General features: G+C 40.6%; 2 protein-coding genes across 2 annotated transcripts in view; one reads left to right on the top strand and one right to left on the bottom strand.

Moving 5' to 3' along the window:
- The window catches only part of cdcp1b (CUB domain containing protein 1b), a 30,252-nt gene extending 23,400 nt beyond the window's left edge, over positions 1-6,852 (bottom strand). Inside the window, exons 1-2 of the mRNA XM_038966504.1 lie at positions 6,826-6,852; positions 6,610-6,684 (exon numbers count right to left, since the gene is read on the bottom strand). Of these exons, the coding sequence (XP_038822432.1) occupies positions 6,610-6,679 (70 nt within the window). The 5' untranslated portion in view covers positions 6,680-6,684; positions 6,826-6,852. The remainder of the gene's footprint in view (positions 1-6,609; positions 6,685-6,825) is intronic.
- Positions 6,853-12,501: 5,649 nt separating this feature from the next.
- On the top strand, positions 12,502-19,422 carry nrm (nurim). The gene is made up of 4 exons (XM_038966775.1): positions 12,502-12,665; positions 15,977-16,170; positions 16,286-16,462; positions 16,833-19,422. The coding sequence occupies exons 1-4, from the start codon at positions 12,515-12,517 to the stop codon at positions 17,136-17,138; spliced, it is 828 nt and encodes a 275-aa protein (XP_038822703.1). The 5' UTR covers positions 12,502-12,514; the 3' UTR covers positions 17,139-19,422.
- Positions 19,423-20,579: the final 1,157 nt, after the last annotated feature.

Raw genomic sequence — 20,579 nt, 5'->3', positions numbered from 1 at the left:
TGAACAGTCGGATAAGATGAGAAAAAAGAAGGAACCCGCACACTGTTCTTGCTAGCATCACTGATCTTTAATAAGCTTTACGTATCGGCCTCACGGCCTTCGTCAGAGTTTTTGTGAGGTTTTTTAAAATTAGCACCCTTATGTAGACCTAGCCCCACCCACATCCGTTCCACGCATCGAATGGGGTCCAGACATTATTTCCTAAAGGTCTTAATGATGAAATGCCTATGTAGGTTATGTTGTAAATTTGAACATGAATTATGCCCCTATTTCAGATTACTCTGACGTTTTTATTGCGCTGTACCCAATGATTTATGAAAACTTGCTCGGTAGGTCGATGTCCTCATTGTGGTTTTACAGACATGTTTAATACGTTTTATGTACACACTTTATTCAAATATTTATGAAATGCATATTGTTATATTTGGTAGCACTTATTTGTTTTTCCTTCGCCTCCAACCCCATTCGATGAGTGGAACGGATGTGGGTGGGGCTAGGTCTACATAAGGATGTAAAAAAAAAAAAATCTCACAAAAGCTCTGACGAAGGCCGATACGTAAAGCTTATTAAAGATCAGTGATACTATCAAGAGCAGTGTGTGGGTTCCTTCTTTTTTCCTCATCTTATCCGACTATTCATGATGAAAACAAAAAATAATCACCTGCTACGGTCCTCCCTTCCACTGGCATACTGTTATATTCATTTCATATCTGTTATCTTTGTCTTTCGGTTGTCTGGTGGTCAAACCAAGTGTGTTAAGCCTAAGATCACCATGTGCAATGTCAAGCGTTGGCTGGAGTGGTGTAAAGGTCGCCGCCATTGGACTCTGGAGCAGTGGAAACCCGTTCTCTGGAGTGATGAATCACGGTTCACCATGTGGCAGTCCGACAGAAGACTCTGGGTTTGACGGATGCCAGGAGAATGCTACCTGCCCGAATGTATAGTGCCAACTGTAAACTTTGGTGGAGGAGGAATAATGTTCTGGGGCTGTTTTTCATGGTTCGGACTAGGCCCCTTAGTTCCAGTGAAGGGAAATCTTAATGCTACAGCATACAATGACATTCAAGACGATTCTGTGCTTCCAACTTTGTGGCAACAGTTTGGGGAAGGCCTTTCCTGTTTCAGCATGACAATGCCCCTGGGCACAAAGTGAGGTCCATACAGAAATGGTTTGTCGAGATCGGTGTGGAAGAACTTAACTGGCCTGCACAGAGCCCTGACCTCAACCCCATCAAAGACCTTGGGGATGAATTAGAATGCCGACTGCACGCCAGGCCTAATCGTCCAACATCAGTGCCTGACCTCACTAATGCTCTTTGTGGCTGAATGGAAGCAAGTCCCCGCAGCAATGTTCCAACATATAGTGGAAAGCCTTCCCAGAAGAGTGGAGGCTGATGTAGCAGCAAAAGGGGAGGACTAACTCCATATTAATGCCCATGATTTTGGAATGAGATGTTCGACAAGCGGTGTCCACATACTTTTGGCCATGTAGTGTAAAGTATACTTTCCAAATGCACTGTATACAGTACCAATCAAAAGTTTGGACACACCTACTCATTCTAGGGTTTTTCTTTATTTTTACTATTTTCTACATTGTACAATAATACCGAAGACATCACAACTATGAAATAACGCATATGAAATTAAGTAGAAACCCAAAAAGTTAACAAATATATATTTTATATTTGAGATTCTTCAAAGTAGCGACCCTTTGCCTTGATGAAAGCTTTTTTTGTTCGTAGTTTCGTGAGGAATCACCCATATGTCCTGTGTAGGCTCAGCTCACAATGACCTCAGACTGTGAGAACATGAATGTAAATAAGAGGTGTGTCAGGAACAAGATAGTAAATAGTAGTAAATAGTAAATAATAGTAAGTTCCGTTTTAGGACCACTATTGTTTTCACTATATATTTTACCTCTTGGGGATGTCATTCGAAAACATAATGTTAACTTTCACTGCTATGCGGATGACACACAGCTGTACATTTCAATGAAACATGGTGAAGCCCCAAAATTGCCCTCGCTAGAAGCCTGTGTTTCAGACATAAGGAAGTGGATGGCTGAAAACTTTCTACTTTTAAACTCGGACAAAACAGAGATGCTTGTTCTAGGTCCCAAGAAACAAAGAGATATTCTGTTAAATCTGACAATTAATCTTGATGGTTGTAAAGTCGTCTCAAATAAAACTGTGAAGGACCTCGGCGTCACTCTGGACCCTGATCTCTCTTTTGACGAACATATCAAGACTGTTTCAAGGACAGCTTTTTTCCATCTACGTAACATTGCAAAAATCAAAAATGTTCTGTCCAAAAATTATGCAGAAGAATTTATCCATGCTTTTGTTACTTCTAGGTTAGACTACTGCAATGCTCTACTTTCCGGCTACCCGGATAAAGCACTAAATAAACTTCAGTTAGTGCTAAATACGGCTGCTAGAATCCTGACTAGAACCAAGAAATTTGATCATATTACTCCAGTGCTAGCTTCCCTACACTGGCTTCCTGTTAAGGCAAGGGCTGATTTCAAAGTTTTACTGTTAACCTATAAAGCGTTACATGGGCTTGCTCCTACCTATCTTTCCGAGTTGGTCCTGCCGTACATACCTACACGTACGCTACGGTCACAAGACGCAGGCCTCCTAATTGTCCCTAGAATTTCTAAGCAAACAGCTGGAGGCAGGGCTTTCTCCTATAGATCTCCATTTTTATGGAATAGTCTGCCTACCCATGTGAGAGACGCAGACTCGGTCTCAACCTTTAAGTCTTTACTGAAGACTTAAGTAGGTCATATGATTGAGTGTAGTCTGGCCCAGGAGTGTGAAGGTGAACGGAAAGGCTCTGGAGCAACGAACCGCCCTTGCTGTCTCTGCCTGGCCGGTTCCCCTCTCTCCACTGGGATTCTCTGCCTCTAACCCTATTACAGGGGCTGAGTCACTGGCTTACTGGTGCTCTTTCATGCCGTCCCTAGGAGGGGTGCGTCACTTGAGTGGGTTGAGTTACTGACGTGATCTTCCTGTCTGGGTTGGCGCCCCCCCTTGGTTTGTGCTGTGGTGGAGATCTTTGTGGGCTATACTCTGCCTTGTCTCAGGATGGTAAGTTGGTGGTTGAAGATATCCCTCTAGTGGTGTGGGGGCTGTGCTTTGGCAAAGTGGGTGGGGTTATATCCTTCCTGTTTGGCCCTGTCCGGGGGTATCATCGGATGGGGCCACAGTGTCTCCTGACCCCTCCTGTCTCAGCCTCCAGTATTTATGCTGCAGTAGTTTATGTGTCGGGGGGCTAGGGTCAGTTGGTTATATCTGGAGTACTTCTCCTGTCTTATCCGGTGTCCTGTGTGAATTTAAGTATGCTCTCTCTAATTCTCTCCTTCTCTCTTTCTCTCGGAGGACCTGAGCCCTAGGACCATGCGTCAGGACTACCGGGCATGATGACTCCTTGCTGTCCCCAGTCCACCTGGCCTTGCAGCTGTTCCAGTTTCAACTGTTCTGCCTGCGTCTATGGAACCCTGACCTGTCCACCGGACGTGCTACCTGTCCCAGACCTGCTGTTTTCAACTCTCTAGAGACCGCAGGAGCGGTAGAGATACTCTTAATGATCGGCTATGAAAAGCCAACTGACATTTACTCCTGATTATTATTTGACCATGCTGGTCATTTATGAACATTTGAACATCTTGGCCATGTTCTGTTATAATCTCCACCCGGCACAGCCAGAAGAGGACTGGCCACCCCTCATAGCCTGGTTCCTCTCTAGGTTTCTTCCTAGGTTTTGGCCTTTCTAGGGAGTTTTTCCTAGCCGCCGTGCTTCTACACCTGCATTGCTTGCTGTTTGGGGTTTTAGGCTGGGTTTCTGTACAGCACTTCGAGATATTAGCTGATGTACGAAGGGCTATATAAAATAAACTTGATTAATAGTAAACAGTAAATCCATGTTCGGTATCAAGTGAGATATGCCTCTTACATGTGTGTAGATCTTTGTTTCGATCTTTGTCATCTACTTCTACACGTGGCCGTGCCCGTGTCGCATATAAATGACTAGTTCAGGTAAAGATGCTAGGAAATGCTAGATATGCAGCAGCTAAGATGGCGAGGACCCTCCTCACGTGGTGTAAAACATGGATTTTCTCTGGTGTTTGTAGAACCACCTGCATCTGGACACAGACATTTATAAGATAACGGTTTTCCAGAATCAAGAACGAAGAGAGTATCGCCAATACTGGCTTAGTTGAAGAATCTATGGTGGCAGTCTGTATGGGCAAACCTGTAACGTCCACTAATAGACAGCAACAATCTTTGGTTATATCACATTATCTGGTGTAAAAACTGTAGCAACAACATAACCTCAGCTCAGTATAACCCTGGCCTGTCTGCTATATCTTTTACCCTTTATGATTAGCTCCCCTCAATATCAAATTATTCTACATCCTTTTGTTTATTTGGATGGCTCTGACTTAGAATATGTGGACAACTACAAATACCTAGGTGTCTGGTTAGACTGTGAACTCTCCTTCCAGACTCACATTAAGCATCTCCAATCCAAAATTAAATCTACAAACGGCTTCCTATTCCGCAACAAAGCCTCCTTCACTCATGCTGTCAAACATACACTCGTAAAACTGACTATCCTACCGATCATTGACTTCGGCGATGTCATTTACAAAATAGCCTCTAACACTCTACTCAGCAAATTGGATGTAGTCTATCACAGTGACATTAGTTTTGTCACCAAAGCCCCATATACTACCCACCACTGCAACCTGTATGCTCTCGTTGGCTGGCCCTCGCTATATATTAGTCGCCAAACCCACTGGCTCCAGGTCATCTATAAGTCTTTGCTAGGTAAACCCCCGCCTTCTCAGCTCACTGGTCACCATAGCAACACCCACCCGTAGCACGCGCTCCAGCAGGTATATTTCACTGGTCATCCCCAAAGCCAACACTTCCTTTGGCCGTTTTTCCTTCCAGTTCTCTGCTGCCAATGACTGGAACAAATTGCAAAAATCACTGAAGCTGGAGACTCATATCTCTCTCACTAGCTTTAAGCATCAGCTGTCAGAGCAGCTTACCGATCACTGTACCTGTACACAGCCAATCTGTAAATAGCACACCCAACTACCTCATCCCCATATTATTACTTACCCTCTTGCTCTTTTTCACCCCAGTATCTCTACTTGCACATCATTATCTGCACATCTATCACTCTAGTGTTACTGCTAAATTGTAATTATTTTGCCTCTATGGCCTATTTATTTTCTTACCTCTCTAATCTTCTACATTTGCACACACTATACATATATTTTTCTATTGTGTTATTGACTATATGTTTGTTTATGTGTAACTCTATGTTGTTGTTTTTGTCGCACTGCTTTGCTTTATCTTGGCCAGGTCGCAGTTGTAAATGAGAACTTGTTCTCAACTGGCCTACCTGGTTAAATAATGGTGAAATAAACCTATATATATATATTATTTTTTTTACACGTCTGGGAATTGCCCTCGACTTTACGATTCGATATTATCATGATATTTAGGTGTCGATACAATATGTATAAGCGATTCTCACGATTCTATATGTATTGTGATTCGATACTGTGATTTCATTGTGATTTCATGTTCCAAACATATTGCTCAGCATATGTCTGCTGCAGAGGGACAAGAGAGAGCCATGAGAGGATGAGTTTTGATCAGTCATGGAAAGAAAAAAGTGCTGAAAACAAATTGGCTCCCTATTTAAAAAGTAGATAAAGAAGAAGCTATGAATGAAAAATACTGGAGTTTTGGTGCAGGTACAGTCAACTATCGCAACAATTATATTGCAATACTGTTAAAACGATACAAAACTATGTATCATCCAAAATAATATACCGATATGTAACTGTATCGATCTCCCCATCACTAATTTATACGATTTCCAGAATTGAGAACAAAGAGAGTATCGCCAATCCCAGGCTAGTTGAAAAATATATAATGCTGTTTTGTATAGGCGCACATGTAACGTCCATTAATGGACAGCACAAATCTTTGGTTATTTATATCACATTATCTGGTGTGTAAACTGTAGCAAGGTATGTTGCTTGCATGTTATGTGTTAGGCCTCTCATTTCACAGTCAATTCAATCAACATTATATCTGACACAAGTTGGAGAAAGGTGTCTGACTTTTTTAGTACAAATTGTGCCTAAGTGCAGTTTAAATTCAACCTTATGTGTTCTATTGAAATTAACTTCCGTATAAAGAGGTCGTTTTCAACTTTTCACTTCTCAGTGTTTATAGTCTGTCCAACCTGTCTAACGTTAAAATGTCATGTGGGCAAAATGTCATACCCATTTGGAAACCATTTCCAATTGCAGTGGATCAAGAATATGCAGAACGCTGTTACAGATTAACGTTACATTAAATAGTTTCACAATCATGTATAATCCTTTTTTTTAATGCTCGCAAATATACAAAACTAAAAACTTGTAACACTGAAGTACAATATAATTCTTACGTTTATCGATGACATAATATTCTGCAACATTGAGAATATGTAAAGGCAACACTCAGTACATGATTTATAACTTATTGTTAACGTCTGCTTGCTTTGTTTGAAAGGTTGTTTTGAATGTTCTCTCACCTGACAGGTTGAGGAGTAACAAAATCACAAATCCCTGGAGCGCTCCAGCGCAAATTGTAGTTGGCCGCATGTCCCCTGATAAAACGACAAAAAGATGTGCCTTAAATACTTCTGGATAAATGTTGTTATCAAAACCACGATATTTTCCTTTTTAAATCCCAGGTTAAAATATTTTCAATGGCGGTGACCAACCAGTAGCTTCCTGATTTACATTACCTGTTTCACTCAGGGCGACGTGTAGGCTACCGTAAATCGGTCTGTCGAAACTTGACGGAAGAATTTAGCCGTTGACAGTCTGGTCTCTTAGACTATACGTAACATAGTAAACGAAAATCAGGGCCACTCAAATTAGTATGTTATGTTTGGTATGGTTACTTAAAAATATTTAGCATGTTAGCTAACCCTTCCCATAACCCTTTAACCTAACTCCTAACCTTAACCCCCAGCCTAGCTAACATTTTCCACCTAGCTAACTTTAGCATTAGCCACCTAGCTAACATTAGCCACAACAAATTGGAATTTGTAACCAATTCAGTTTGTCCGTGATGTGTACACCGAGGAACTTAAAACTTTCCACCTTCTCCACTACTGTCCCGTCGATGTGGATAGGGGGGTGCTCCCTCTGCTGTTTCCTGAAGTCCACAATCATCTCCTTTGTTTTGTTGACGTTGAGTGTGAGGTTATTTTCCTGACACCACACTCCGAGGGCCCTCACCTCCTCCCTGTAGGCCGTCTCGTCGTTGTTGGTAATCAAGCCTACCACTGTAGTGTCGTCCGTAAACTTGATGATTGAGTTGGAGGCGTGCATGGCCACGCAGTCGTGGGTGAACAGGGAGTACAGGAGAGGGCTCAGAACGCACCCTTGTGGGGCCCCAGTGTTGAGGATCAGCGGTGGAGATGTTGTTACCTACCCTCACCACCTGGGGGCGGCCCGTCAGGAAGTCCAGGACCCAGTTGCACAGGACGGAGTCGAGACCCAGGGTCTCGAGCTTGATGACGAGTTTGGAGGGTACTATGGTGTTAAATGCTGAGCTGTAGTCGATGAACAGCATTCTCACATAGGTATTCCTCTTGTCCAGATGGGTTAGGGCAGTGTGCAGTGTGGTTGCGATTGCGTCGTCTGTGGACCTATTGGGTCGGTAAGCAAATTGGAGTGGGTCTAGGGTGCCAGGTAGGGTGGAGGTGATATGGTCCTTGACTAGTCTCTCAAAGCACTTCATGATGACGGAAGTGAGTGCTACGGGGCGGTAGTCGTTTAGCTCAGTTACCTTAGCTTTCTTGGATGCCTTTCATTCATATTCCATTCACCCAGTTCAATGTAACAGGGCTAGGTTTTGGCTACTACATGATACTCAAATTTTCCCTATACCCATCATGAGGTTGCTACAATTTAGCCTATGAATGAAAGTTTACAACATATGTGCACACAGATCGAGAGACAAATTTGAGGTGACAGACAGTCACATTCAATACCGCCTTGCACACTCCTGCCTGCATTTAGCTGATACAAGGTGTAATCATTTGTCCAACAGTTGTCCATCATTTGTCCAACGAGAGTTTCTATTGGACAAAATCAGGTATGTTTATCCTCATTTTGTTCTGTTTGCTTCGTTTAAGAAATGTTTTTCAACAGAATCCACCCCGATCACACATAAACACAGTTCTCTTTCAGAGCAGCCACTATGTATTCCTTCTCGCATCTCCTCTCACATCTTCCCTTCGCTTGTGGACTTCAATGCACAACACATCAGCTGTATGTGACCAGGCGAAAAAGCTTTCCAAGCCAAACCGCTACACACACCCTACATCGTTGTCACCACATTAACTAAAGTAACGTCATAGTCAGCATAGCTAATATAACTAATTTGTTAGTAAACCCGCTAAAATCATGCAGTAACGTTACGGTGTACAGAAGCAAATACACCGGTGGGCCCCGGTGGCAATAAATTAGTAAAATCAAAAGCTTACCTTGTCTTGGAAGAGTTTCAGTGTTGTGTTGGAATGTCATAGCCAGCTAGCTAACATAGCATCCCTCTGTTTGAGCAGGGTGTTTTTGATGGCTAAATTAGCTAGCTGCATTTGCTAGCTAAGTAAGTTAAAGTGATTTTTCTTTAACAAAATCTCATCTCTATTTTTTTCTTGCTTCTCCTTCATTTTGGAACTACTCACCACAAGTTATACGCTGCAGTGCTAGCTAGCTGTATCTTATGCTTTCAGTACTAGATTAATTCTCTGATCCTTTGATTGGGTGGAAAACAATTCAGTTCATGCTGCAAGAGCTCTGATAGGTTGGAGGACGTCCTTCGGAAGTTACTGTGAGTAAGTCATTATTCCTGTGTAATTCTATGGAAGGGGGTTAGAAGCATGAGCCTCCTAGGTTTTGTATTGAAGTCAATGTACCCAGACGAGGACGGAAGCTAGCTGTTCTCCAGCTACACCATGGTGCTACCCTACAGAGTGCTGTTGAGGCTACTGCAGACCTTCTTTGCAAAATAGTGTGTTTTAATAAATTATCTGGTGACGTGATTATATTCAGTATAGTTTTATCGAAAAAGGATAACTTTTTTAATGTTTTACTATTTCTATTGGTATAAAATTCACTGAGGAAGATGGTCCTCCCCTTCCTCCTCTGAGGAACCTCCACTGATGTCAACCCCAACACGTGTTCATGTCATCGTTACCAATCAACTGCATTACAGTTGGAAACGAATTTGACTACCACCACCGATTTCTGTATGCTAGCTATGCTAACCAGTTTATACGAACGGGAGTTAGCATTTAGAAAGTACTTCTTCTGAAACTGAAAAGGGACAACTTATTCTGTGAAATCAGCCAAATATATCCAAATCAGTAACCACATTGTAGGCCAGTTACAATACAAAAATCATGACAGATTTGACAAATATTTACTTTGTTTGATCAGATTTTTTGAAGGAGTGCCAATCTGGTCAATGGAACGTCTGTGTTCCATTGACTCCTTGCAGATGTTCCATTGACTCCTTTACCGCATCTATGTTACGTCTACCCCTGAGTCCAGGTTGCCGTTGAATCCTTGACACCCTCCCTCTCTGTTTTGGCTTTATTGATGCCCTACAATGAATAAGAATATTTCATTAATTGTGAGAAGACTACGTTTTATAAGTGTGCAGCATTCTTTGGGCAAACATTGTGCATCCCCTCATTGTGTGTTGTGTTGATTATATTGCAGAGGGCAGGCCCAATTCTGAGGTTATGTATTATTTATTTTCTGTAACATCAATATTTTAGTACACTAGGAAAGGGAGATTGTGTTTTCCAAAGACAATTTGAAAAAATAAAGAAGGTGTAGTTTAGGCTATAGTTTTTTATTTGACAGAATGCTTATGACACATTTCGATATAGGCTAACCTGTGTTATTTGTTGATGAAAGACTTCATAAACAACCGTATCTGCCACAGTGTCATCATGTATCAGGTTTTTTTTCAGTGGACCCGTGCAGATGTCAACTTTTGGGCTTTTCTCTCAATGCAGTATTGAGACATCCTCCTGCCTCCACATGCCTTATGCCACATGGCTAGCATTCCTGAGATGGAGCCCAGGGCACAAGATAGGAACCCTAGGAAGACCACATGAGGGCAGCAACACACAACTAATGGTCACTGATAAAAGTCACTGCCCAGTGTTTCCAGATTTCTATTAAATATTACCTATAATTACTTTTTGGGTATGAGTTAACAAAATATGAAGATTCCCACTAGTAATTACCAGTTGGAGGGCCGTTCAAGTGGATTTTCCCCAGTTGTGCATGGTTAATTTCCACTTCCCACTAGGTTATGAACACAGCATAATTGATCTCCTTCTCCCCCCTGCTATGTTGTCCCAAACATCTCAAAGTTTTGCTCAACTCCAAGTTGTTGAGTGTCCAGCTGGCCTTGTCTGTCCTTCCTCAGCCAGTCCTACCCCTCTCTGCAGAAGCCAGTGGGCTAGCTGGCCCCCAAGGGACACCATCAGACCACGTCCCTCTGAGCTCCTATAAACCCGGACAGGGACTCCCCTTACAGCCAGAGACTCTAAAATTAGAAGCTCACATAGAGAGGCTTCTGGAAGTGGAGATGGACTCCCAGACCAGTACTGATGTCAGAGTATTTCAGTTGACCGTGCAGCTCTTGCTGATTGATCGAGGGATACTGAAAGAAACGTAGTTACAACGTGTAGTTTGTGTGTATTGTGTGTGTGTGGTCTGACAATTTCAGGGAGCTGTGTAAGATGCAGTGAAGCAGTATATGGTATTGGCCGGGCTTGCCAGGCAATGGGAAAGCTATACCATGACACCTGTTTCACCTGCAGTGCAGTGCAGTGCATGCATCTATTCTACACACAAACATGCACACAAAAAAACCAAATGTAATTTCATTAACAGCCTTCCCTGTTTTAATTCAGCTGTGTTTTGGTTATAGTTGTGACTATTCAGACTGGAATAGTTTTTATCCCACCCCACACTCTCTCACTATCCCTCATTTGAACTCTCTTTCATGTTTAGGTCAAACGCTAAAAGGCAGGCCATTTTACTACATGTCAAAAATAATATTTTGTGAAGATGACTTCCTGGTAAGCATCTCAATGTCTTTAAATCAGATATCAGTTAAGGGTGTGGTTCTGCTTCTTCATTTTTATGCAAAGGACAATCAGTATATTCAAACGTATTTAATTAGTTAATCAAGTACTGTCTCTTGTTATGAGAATTTGATTAAATACACGTTCTTTTTCAATTACTTTGAAAGCACTCCAGAATTCTGTAATGCCTGTGGATATTTAATAAAAGAAAAGGTTTACTGTGCCAGAGACTACCACAGGCGAGTTTGACCGCATTACTACTCCAACACAATGAGCAAGACCACCACACACCCTTCAATCAAAATCAACACCCTGTTACAGACACACCCTTATACAGCACAGCAATAATGATTAAACTATTACCACAATTGAGTCAATCACATTTCTCTATTTCATTTCCATCTTGTCCATTTCTCAGACTTGTGGCACCTAGCTGTGCGACTTGTGGCCAGCCAATTCTGCCATCTGAGATTAGCTATGATATCTTGCTTTTGAATGTTTGAGCAGGTTCTAACTAAAAGCATGGCATAATAGCCTGGGTGCCCGTTGTTTCTGAGCAGATCCAAACAGACTGGGACACAGGCTATGATATAAGGCTATTTGGCTAAATGGTGCATGTGTTTATAATGAGTTGTCTGTCCAGAGAAGGATCTGAACCTCTGTCTGTATATCTGTCTTCCCTTAGGGCTCAAGAGAGTCCATTCAGGTAGTGGCCTTGGACAGACATTACCATGTGGAGTGCTATCACTGTGATGTTGATTTGAGGTTTGATTGGGAGATTAACCTACACGTGATAATCAGAGCGGTGTACCACGAGATGCTGAGCTGGGGTTCTTTTAATATACATTTGATATTGTGATGTGCAAAATTAATCATGTGTTGATTTTTCTGTCCAATTTGTGAGGCTTTTATGTGTATAATAATATATATAAAAAAGCTCAAAGTAAGAAGGTGTCTCCTTTATTGGACAGTTATGTACTGTATCAGCATTGAGTAAGTCAAATGAAAGTTCTTTACATCCTCGTGGGATTCCGAACCCAGGTCTTTACTCTTCAAGTCTCACTCAGGTTAACAGCGACATCGAGTGTTAATATTTGTCCACACCGCTCACCTCCCGCAAGAAACTACCGACTGGAGTGAACATTTTTGCAAAAGCAGCAGGGTCAGTGCTATCTGGGATCCTTGGGACGGATAGGTAAGCGCTATGTTTACGGTTAAGCTACGTCCCAAGGATCCCGCACAGCACTGATCAGAGAGGAAGAGGCGACGCCTCTCTTTTTTTCTGCCTAATGAGGAAAAAGTCCATATTGAAATGGCGTCAGTTACTGCTCGTGGTATGACCCTTTGCATCTTGGCGCTGTTAAACTTTGTCTTCGTTTTTATAACCGGTGCAGACTTTGTTCGTTTTATCTCATTTCGAGCGATATATCATAACATCACTGGAGAGTCGCTACTGTGTCAAGGTATGTTTCCTGACTTTTTGGCAAAGGGTTGTGTGTGTTCATAAGGAAAAGTAGCACATTCTGGTCTCAAACTATACAAACGGTTCACAGCTGTTGCAACTTCCGGATACATTGTTTCAGTAGCAAGTTAGAATGTTTTTTTTTGAATGTTTCATTCATCTCAATAAATACTTTTGGAACTGGAACCGAGACCGTAGAAAAAAGTACTGCAGTCGAAATCGAACGCTGTGATGTAACGTTAATGTGCCCGTGCAAAACAATGTTAGCTGAACATGGCCCGGTTTCCCCAAAGCATCTTAACTTAAGGATCGGACTCTTTTTTTTTTTTTAATTTTCACCTAAAATGAAATGAATGTAGGAGAATATAAAACATTTAGATATGGTAAAAGATAATGCAAAAAAAAACATGCAATAATATAATATCAGAATCTAGGCACAATTTAGATTTTGGCCACTAGATGACAGCAGTGTGTGTGCAAAGTTTCAGATTGATCCAGTGAAGCATTGAAATACTGCACAATATTTTCTATGAAGTCTGCCCGAATGTGCCGAATTGGTCAATTGATACATTTTCAAGTACATAACTATAGAGAACATACAAAAATTATATGGAAATACAAAATTTAAGTTTACACACTCCCAGGACTGTCATGCATGATAGATCATTAGCTTATACTAGAGTTCGACCGATTATGATTTTTCAACGCCGATACCGATTATTGGAGGGCAAAAAAAAGCCGATACTGATTAATCTGACTTTTTTTTTTTACTGTATTTGTAATAAAGACAATTACAACAATACTGAATGAACACTTATAATAACTTAATATAATACATCAAAATCAATTTAGCCTCAAATAAATAATGAAACATGTTCAATTTGGTTTAAATAATGCAAAAACAAAGTGTTGGAGAAGAAAGTAAAAGTGCAATATGTGCCATGTAAGAAAGCTAACGTTTAAGTTCCTTGCTCAGAACATGAGAACATATGAAAGCTGGTGGTTCCTTTTAACATGAGTCTTCAATATTCCCAGGTAAAAAGTTTTAGGTTGTAGTTATTATAGGACTATTTCTGTCTATACGATTTGTATTTCATATACCTTTGACTATTGGATGTTCTTATAGGCACTTTAGTATTGCCAGTGTAACAGTATAGCTTCCGTCCCTCTCCTCGCTCCTACCTGGGCTCGAACCAGGAACACATCGACAACAGCCACCCTCGAAGCAGCGTTACCCATGCAGAACAAGGGGAACAACTACTCCAAGTCCCAGAGCGAGTGACGTTTGAAACGCTATTAGCGCGCACCCTGCTAACTAGCTAGCCATTTCACTACGGTTACACCAGCCTAATCTCGGGAGTTGATAGGCTTGAATTCATAAACAGCAGAGCTGCTGGCAAAACGCACGACAGTGCTGTTTGAATGAATGCTTACGAGTCTGCTGGTGCCCACCATCGCTCAGTCAGACTGCTCTATCAAATCATAGACTTAATTATAACATAATAACACACAGAAATACGAGCCTTAGGTCATTAATGTGGTCGAATCCGGAAACTTAAATGAATCTATGATCGTATGCTATCCATTTGTTGTTTGTATGCTGTTCTTTGTATGCCATTTTAATATTTGAGAATTAACCAATGATATTAGGCCACTCTTGGCCATGATTACCGACACCTGTGTGTCTTTTGACACTATATAAACGAGTCATCCCGCAGTGTTTGTGATTATACCCTGATGAAGACAGCTTGGCTGTCGAAACGTTGGATATTACATTTTTGCATCTGAGCTCCTAGAGTGTGCTCTCCTTTATTTTCACGAATCCGGAAACTATCATCTCGAAAACAAAACATTTATTCTTTCAGTGAAATACGGAACCGTTCCGTATTTTATCTAACGGGTGGCATCCATCAGTCTAAATATTCCTGTTATATTGCACAACCTTCAATGTTATGTCATAATTACGTAAAATTCTGGCAAATTAGTTCGGAATGAGCCAGGAGGCCCAAACTGTTGCATATACCCTGACTCTGAGTGCAATGAACGCAAGAGAAGTGTCACAATTTCACCTGGTTAATATTGCCTGCTAACCTGGATTTCTTTTAGCTAAATATGCAGGTTTAAAAATATATACTTCTGTGTATTGATTTTAAGAAAGGCATTGATGTTTATGGTTAGGTACACGTTGGAGCAACGACAGTCCTTTTTCGCGAATGCGCACCGATTATATGCAACGCAGGACACGCTAGATAAACTAGTAATATCATCAACCATGTGTAGTTATAACTAGTGATTATGATTGATTGATTGTTTTTATAAGATAAGTTTAATGCTAGCTAGCAACTTACCTTGGCTTCTTACTGCATTCGCGTAACAGGCGGGCTCCTCGTGAGGCAGGTGGTTAGAGCGTTGGACTAGTTAACCGTAAGGTTGCAAGATTGAATCCCTGAGCTGACAAGGTAAAAATCTGTCGTTCTGCCCCTGAACAAGGCAGTTAACCCACCGTTCCTAGGCCGTCATTGAAAATAAGAATGTGTTCTTAACTGACTTGCCTAGTTAAATAAAGGTGTAACACAAAAAAAAATATTGGCAAAATCCAAAATTACTGATTTCTGATTGTTCGGTCGACCTCTAGCTTTCACACATCTAGATGGCCGGGTGGGGTGGGTGTGGAGCCAGAGACAGCAGGGGTTCAAACTGTAGATCCCAGTTCCTACATCTGACTATAACAATAGATTTTATCAAACAAAACTATGCTACATTTTATCTCTGGGACCCTCAGGATGACAAATCAGAGCAAGATTACTGAATGTAAGTACATTATTTACCTTCAGAGGTGAGTGTATCAAACCAGTTGCCGTGATAAACGTTTTTTGTGTTTTTGTGAACTCTCCTCAAACAATAGCATGGTATTTTTTCACTGTAATAGATACTGTAAATTGGATAGTGCAGTTAGCTTAAATTCTTGTTAATCTTTCTGCCCATATAAGACATGTCTATGTCCTGGAAGGTTTGCTGTTACTTACAACGTCTTTCTAGTCACATTAGCGCACGTTAGCAACAACCGTCCATGTATAACGACACCGATCCCTTCGAGGTTAAGGCTATGTTCATCGTTAGAACCAATGCTTTTGGGAAACAGGGCCAAGACTGGTACCCTCTGACTAACAAGATCACTTCAACAATGGGAATTCATCATTATACTTTGCTCCAAGACTTTGTTGTTGTCTTGCACTGATAATCACCAACACCTAACCTGCCACGCCATATACTTATCGTATCCCTCTGTCCATATTTCTATACTTTATATAGACTCTGTGCCATGGTCTGTAGCATTGCGGGACAGCTCTGTTCTCAAGTCTGTGGTTGTGGATCTGGGGCTTCTGGCTCTTTTTATTGTCCAGCACAGCCTATTGGCCTGGGCTCCAGTCAAGCAGGCCTGTCAGTCTGTCCTGGGGGTACTGAACCGGGCCATGTACTGCTCCACCACTGCTCTGGCTCTCCAGGTAACACACACACACTTTCATTTATAAAATCTTATGGTCGTAAAATTTTTTGACAATTCTACATTTAAATACCCCTTTTGCTGTCCTACGTCACTGTCTTGTCCCTGTTTTATAGATATTGATGCATTACTGGCAGCCTGTGACAGATGCACCCTGTCTCTGGTCAGTACGTAATGCCCCATGGAATACCTGGTTCCCCCTGCTCTGTTTCACCTTGCACTTCCTCTGCTGGTCCATCATCTGCAGTATACTGCTGATCTTTGACTATCCTGAACTACTGGGCATCAAGCAGGTGAAGTAAACCCATGCAGCTGTAACAGAGTAAGATTGCAGTCACGTGATTGCGATCACAGGACCACTAGTTTGACTGATACTGTTCACTTTGACACTGGTTACGCCAAAGTGTTTTCATGTATCACATTTGATCATTGTCCCTCTCCCACGCACTTGTAAATGTACAAATACTACTGTAATAGGCCTACAATTTTAATCATCTGCATAAATTCTGTCTTTGATGTGACGCCAAAGCTGGAATTAGTCAGCGATAGAATGATTAAGAACATCCTTCTGATGAAATGTAAATAACTGGTATAATATCTGCAATAAGTCATTTATCCCTTTCTCCCGGTCTCCCTCCATCCTCCCTCTTCCATCTCTCTCAGGTTTATTATGAGTGCCTTGGTTTGGGAGACCCTCTGGCTCTCAAGTCCCCCCGGGCTCAGCGTCTCTTCGCCCACCTGCGTCACCCCGTGTGTGTGGAGCTGGCTGTGGTGCTGTGGCTCCTCCCTGCCCTGCCCCTGGACAGGCTGCTGCTGGCAGGGAGTCTGTCGGCCTACCTGGCCCTGGCTCACTCCCTGGATACGCAGGACTGTGCCTACCTCAGTGTCCAGCTGCATAGCAAACTGCGGCTCTTCTCTTTGCCACAGGATAGCACTGTTCAGAACAATGACAACCACAAGCAAGAGTGAATTGAAGTCATGGGTGTTGTAAGCTAGGTTTCCATCCAATTGCCAAAACATAAGAATATTCTAAAATCCACATTAAAACAATATGCACATTTTCCCACTAAAGATGTTTCCATAAAATTGACTTGTTGGGGATTAAATGCCTTTAAATTCCTTTAATGCCTTTAAATTCCGATGTACAGAATATTTTTAATTAAACATTTTTTTAAAGTTAATTGGGTTTCCATCACATTTTAAACTCTACCGATGGTATTCTCATACAAAAAATTGCGTTATACGGCGTGGACTTTACTCGCATAAAAAGGTTGGATGGAAACCTGGTTATAGAGAGCAATAGTAATGGCATCTTTTTGAAGGCACTTAACTCGGCCATAGCTCGTTGGTCAAAGCCTATGGGAAAATGAATGTTTTTTTTGACTCAACGCCAAAATAAGATCTGTGGTAAAAACAGGTTTAGGAGATCTTATAGGTTTTGTTCTATTAGATCATCTTCATCAGCTCATGTCAATTTTTGTTCATTTGAAGCATTTATGTAATCAAAACAAGCACATCAATTCCAATTTCCACTCAACATGTTCAGAATTGAAAAGGATTGGAAGAGAATTGGCGTTAGGATTTCATTGTACTTTTTGAATTGAAATGGAATTGACCCCAACCCTGGTTATCTCATAGAACAAAATGTGCAAGATCTCCTAAGCCTGTGTTCACCTCAGACTCTTTCTGGTGTTTATCCCAAAACCCCATTCTTTCCCCATTCATTTCTCTTATAGAAATGGCTGAAAGACCACAGGTAACTAATTTCTGTTTTTTGGGGACTACAAGCTGGCGAGCTTTATTACTACACATACATGAATGGGATCAGATGGGATGTTTGTGTGGCTGCACACAGCAATTGACAAAAGTACACACTGCAGTTGTTTGTAAACTTCACTTGGTAGGGGTAACACTGTTGATTTTAGAAAATGATCAGATTCAGAACGTCTGTAAATATGCCACCAAGCATTTAGGCATAGCTTTTAACATCAATGTATTAGTGAGTAATTACTCAGAATATATATATTTTTTTTATCGAAAAGAGTATATTTTTATATAGCCTATGAACATAACATTACATTTTACATTCCACCACCAAGTGCTAACTCGTAGCCCTTCTAGTAATTTAATAGGATCTCTATGTCATAAACTGTCAAACCTCCAGGAATGGCAGCCATTTTGGTCAGGGAGAAATCCAAACCAGTCTAACTTGAATAAACGGCAGTAGAGGTACAATCCTGATTTTACTTATGCAGGAAAATAAAAGTAAGGCATATGACATAAGAAATTGTGTATTAGAATTATTGTCAACCTCAAATATTGTCATATAATTATAAATTCAGTTTATAAGGGTGTAATACACATTTTCTGTATAAATAGCCTCAAAAATATATGTAAACAGACCATAAATGCCTCCTTGGGAAGCTGTGAGTTCTATTATATGATACAATATCAGTAGGCTACTTGTCGCATTTACAACTTGTCTAAGTCCTATCATCAACTGATGTCAGCCAGTGTATGGCTGTGGGATGTTGGCATATTGGCAGTTAATTTGAGGGAAAAAATCCTTACACTAAAGCTGGCTGGCTAGCTAGCTAACAAACACCGTGCAGATAAATTCTTCAATTTTTTTTATTTTTTTTTACACTATCACTTCATTGGCAAACCATGGTTGACCAACTTCCTGACAAAAATGGCTGACCTGTATCCCATCGAGGTTCATGGCCATTCTAGTATTCTAATTATATGTGCCAACTGCTGTTCCACACTGTATTATTGTCAAAAATTGGATTGTCAGTGCTACATTTTGCTGTTGTCTTTCGTTTAGTTGTATTTGTCCTGTTCCTTTCCTATTTCCCCACACACATTCTGAGGGTGTCTTTGTCTTCTCCTTTTCTCTCCGTCATCATTGTTTTATTGCGTTGTGTCCTTGACTTATCCTTTGTGTTGCAGTAAATCAATGTATAAGGACTTGAATAGCTGAATTCCTTCTAATTCCAATTGTGAGCATGGATTATACGAGAGGATAAGGTATTCATTGTTTCATTATTTTATATAGGTCTAATTACAGTATCTTTTTTAACTACATGAATTAATTTTATAAGATAATATATAGGTGAAACTACCTTAGAGCAAACTGTTCATGTGATGCCATATTTTCATCAGTTTGGTACCAACACAAGTTCTTTGTTACACTGGAACAAATTATAAGCAACTAAAACAAAATATCTCAATAAATGCAAGCCATAATGCATTTTTTTCTATTGTCATTTTTTGTCAATCTTTTTTTAGAGTTAATTTAAGTTTGATTTAAGCTCTTACCATTGATGTAGGCCAGGAGTATTCAACTCCTACCCTACGAAGTTCGGAGCCTGCTGGTTTTCTGTTCTACCTGAAAGTGAATTACACCCATCTGGGTTCCCAAGTCTCAATCAGTCCCTGTTTAGAGGGGAACGATTTTTAAAAAAGCAGTGGAACTGACTTCAAGGTTAAGAGTTGAGTTTGAGGGATGTAGGCTATTCTCTTATGCATGATTCCTCAACTGTCTAATCTGTGAAAGTAAAAAAAAATCCAAGAGAAAATCATATCAGATTTTGGAACCTATCCTGTAGGATTCCAATACAAGAATCCAGTAGAAAAATCATATCAGATTTTGGACACAGTTCTATTGGACTGTTATTCCCAGATTCCATGTGGTTAGTTTGAACAGGACGTGTAATCCGACTCGCCCCTCTCATTCTATTGATTTCAACCAGCTACATTTTGGAGTGATGCATTTTGGTCGCCAAAACGGAAAGAAAAATGCAACACTTACAGTACCAGTCAAAAGTTTGGACACACCTACTTATTCAAGGTTTTTATTTATTTTATTACTTATTTTCTACATTGAAGAATAATATTGAAGACATCAAAACTATGAAATAACACTGTCTTGACTTGACTATCATTAATCTGATCACTTATTTATTTTATCAACTAACTATGTTTAATTGTTACTGAATTAAATGAATCATATAACAATTAACTCATTAGGAATTTGGGGCACCACGGGAAAATGTTGTTTAATGAGTTACTATCTCCCGACTTAAACTATAAAGATATCTCTTACATCAGTAACAGTCACTTATTAAATCATTACCTCATATCAGTCTCATTCTGAACGTCACATACTCCTTGATATCTGCAAGAACCCTAACCTTGTTGATGAATCAGCAATACACAACTTGGCTTAATTATTTATATACTAATTACCTAAATAATAACACAGAATACATAAACACTTAAACACTTACATGTGATAAAAGTCCCTAGTGGACTGACAAGATATGATGGCTTGTTACAAAAGGGAGGGGTCAATAGAAACAGAAAGGTAGGGACAAAAAGATTAAACTTATCGTTGTTACATTTGGA

This window comes from Salvelinus namaycush, chromosome 27 (genome assembly GCF_016432855.1).
Source record: "Salvelinus namaycush isolate Seneca chromosome 27, SaNama_1.0, whole genome shotgun sequence".
Taxonomy (NCBI): domain Eukaryota; kingdom Metazoa; phylum Chordata; class Actinopteri; order Salmoniformes; family Salmonidae; genus Salvelinus; species Salvelinus namaycush.
This window is presented reverse-complemented; position numbering and strand designations above follow the sequence as displayed.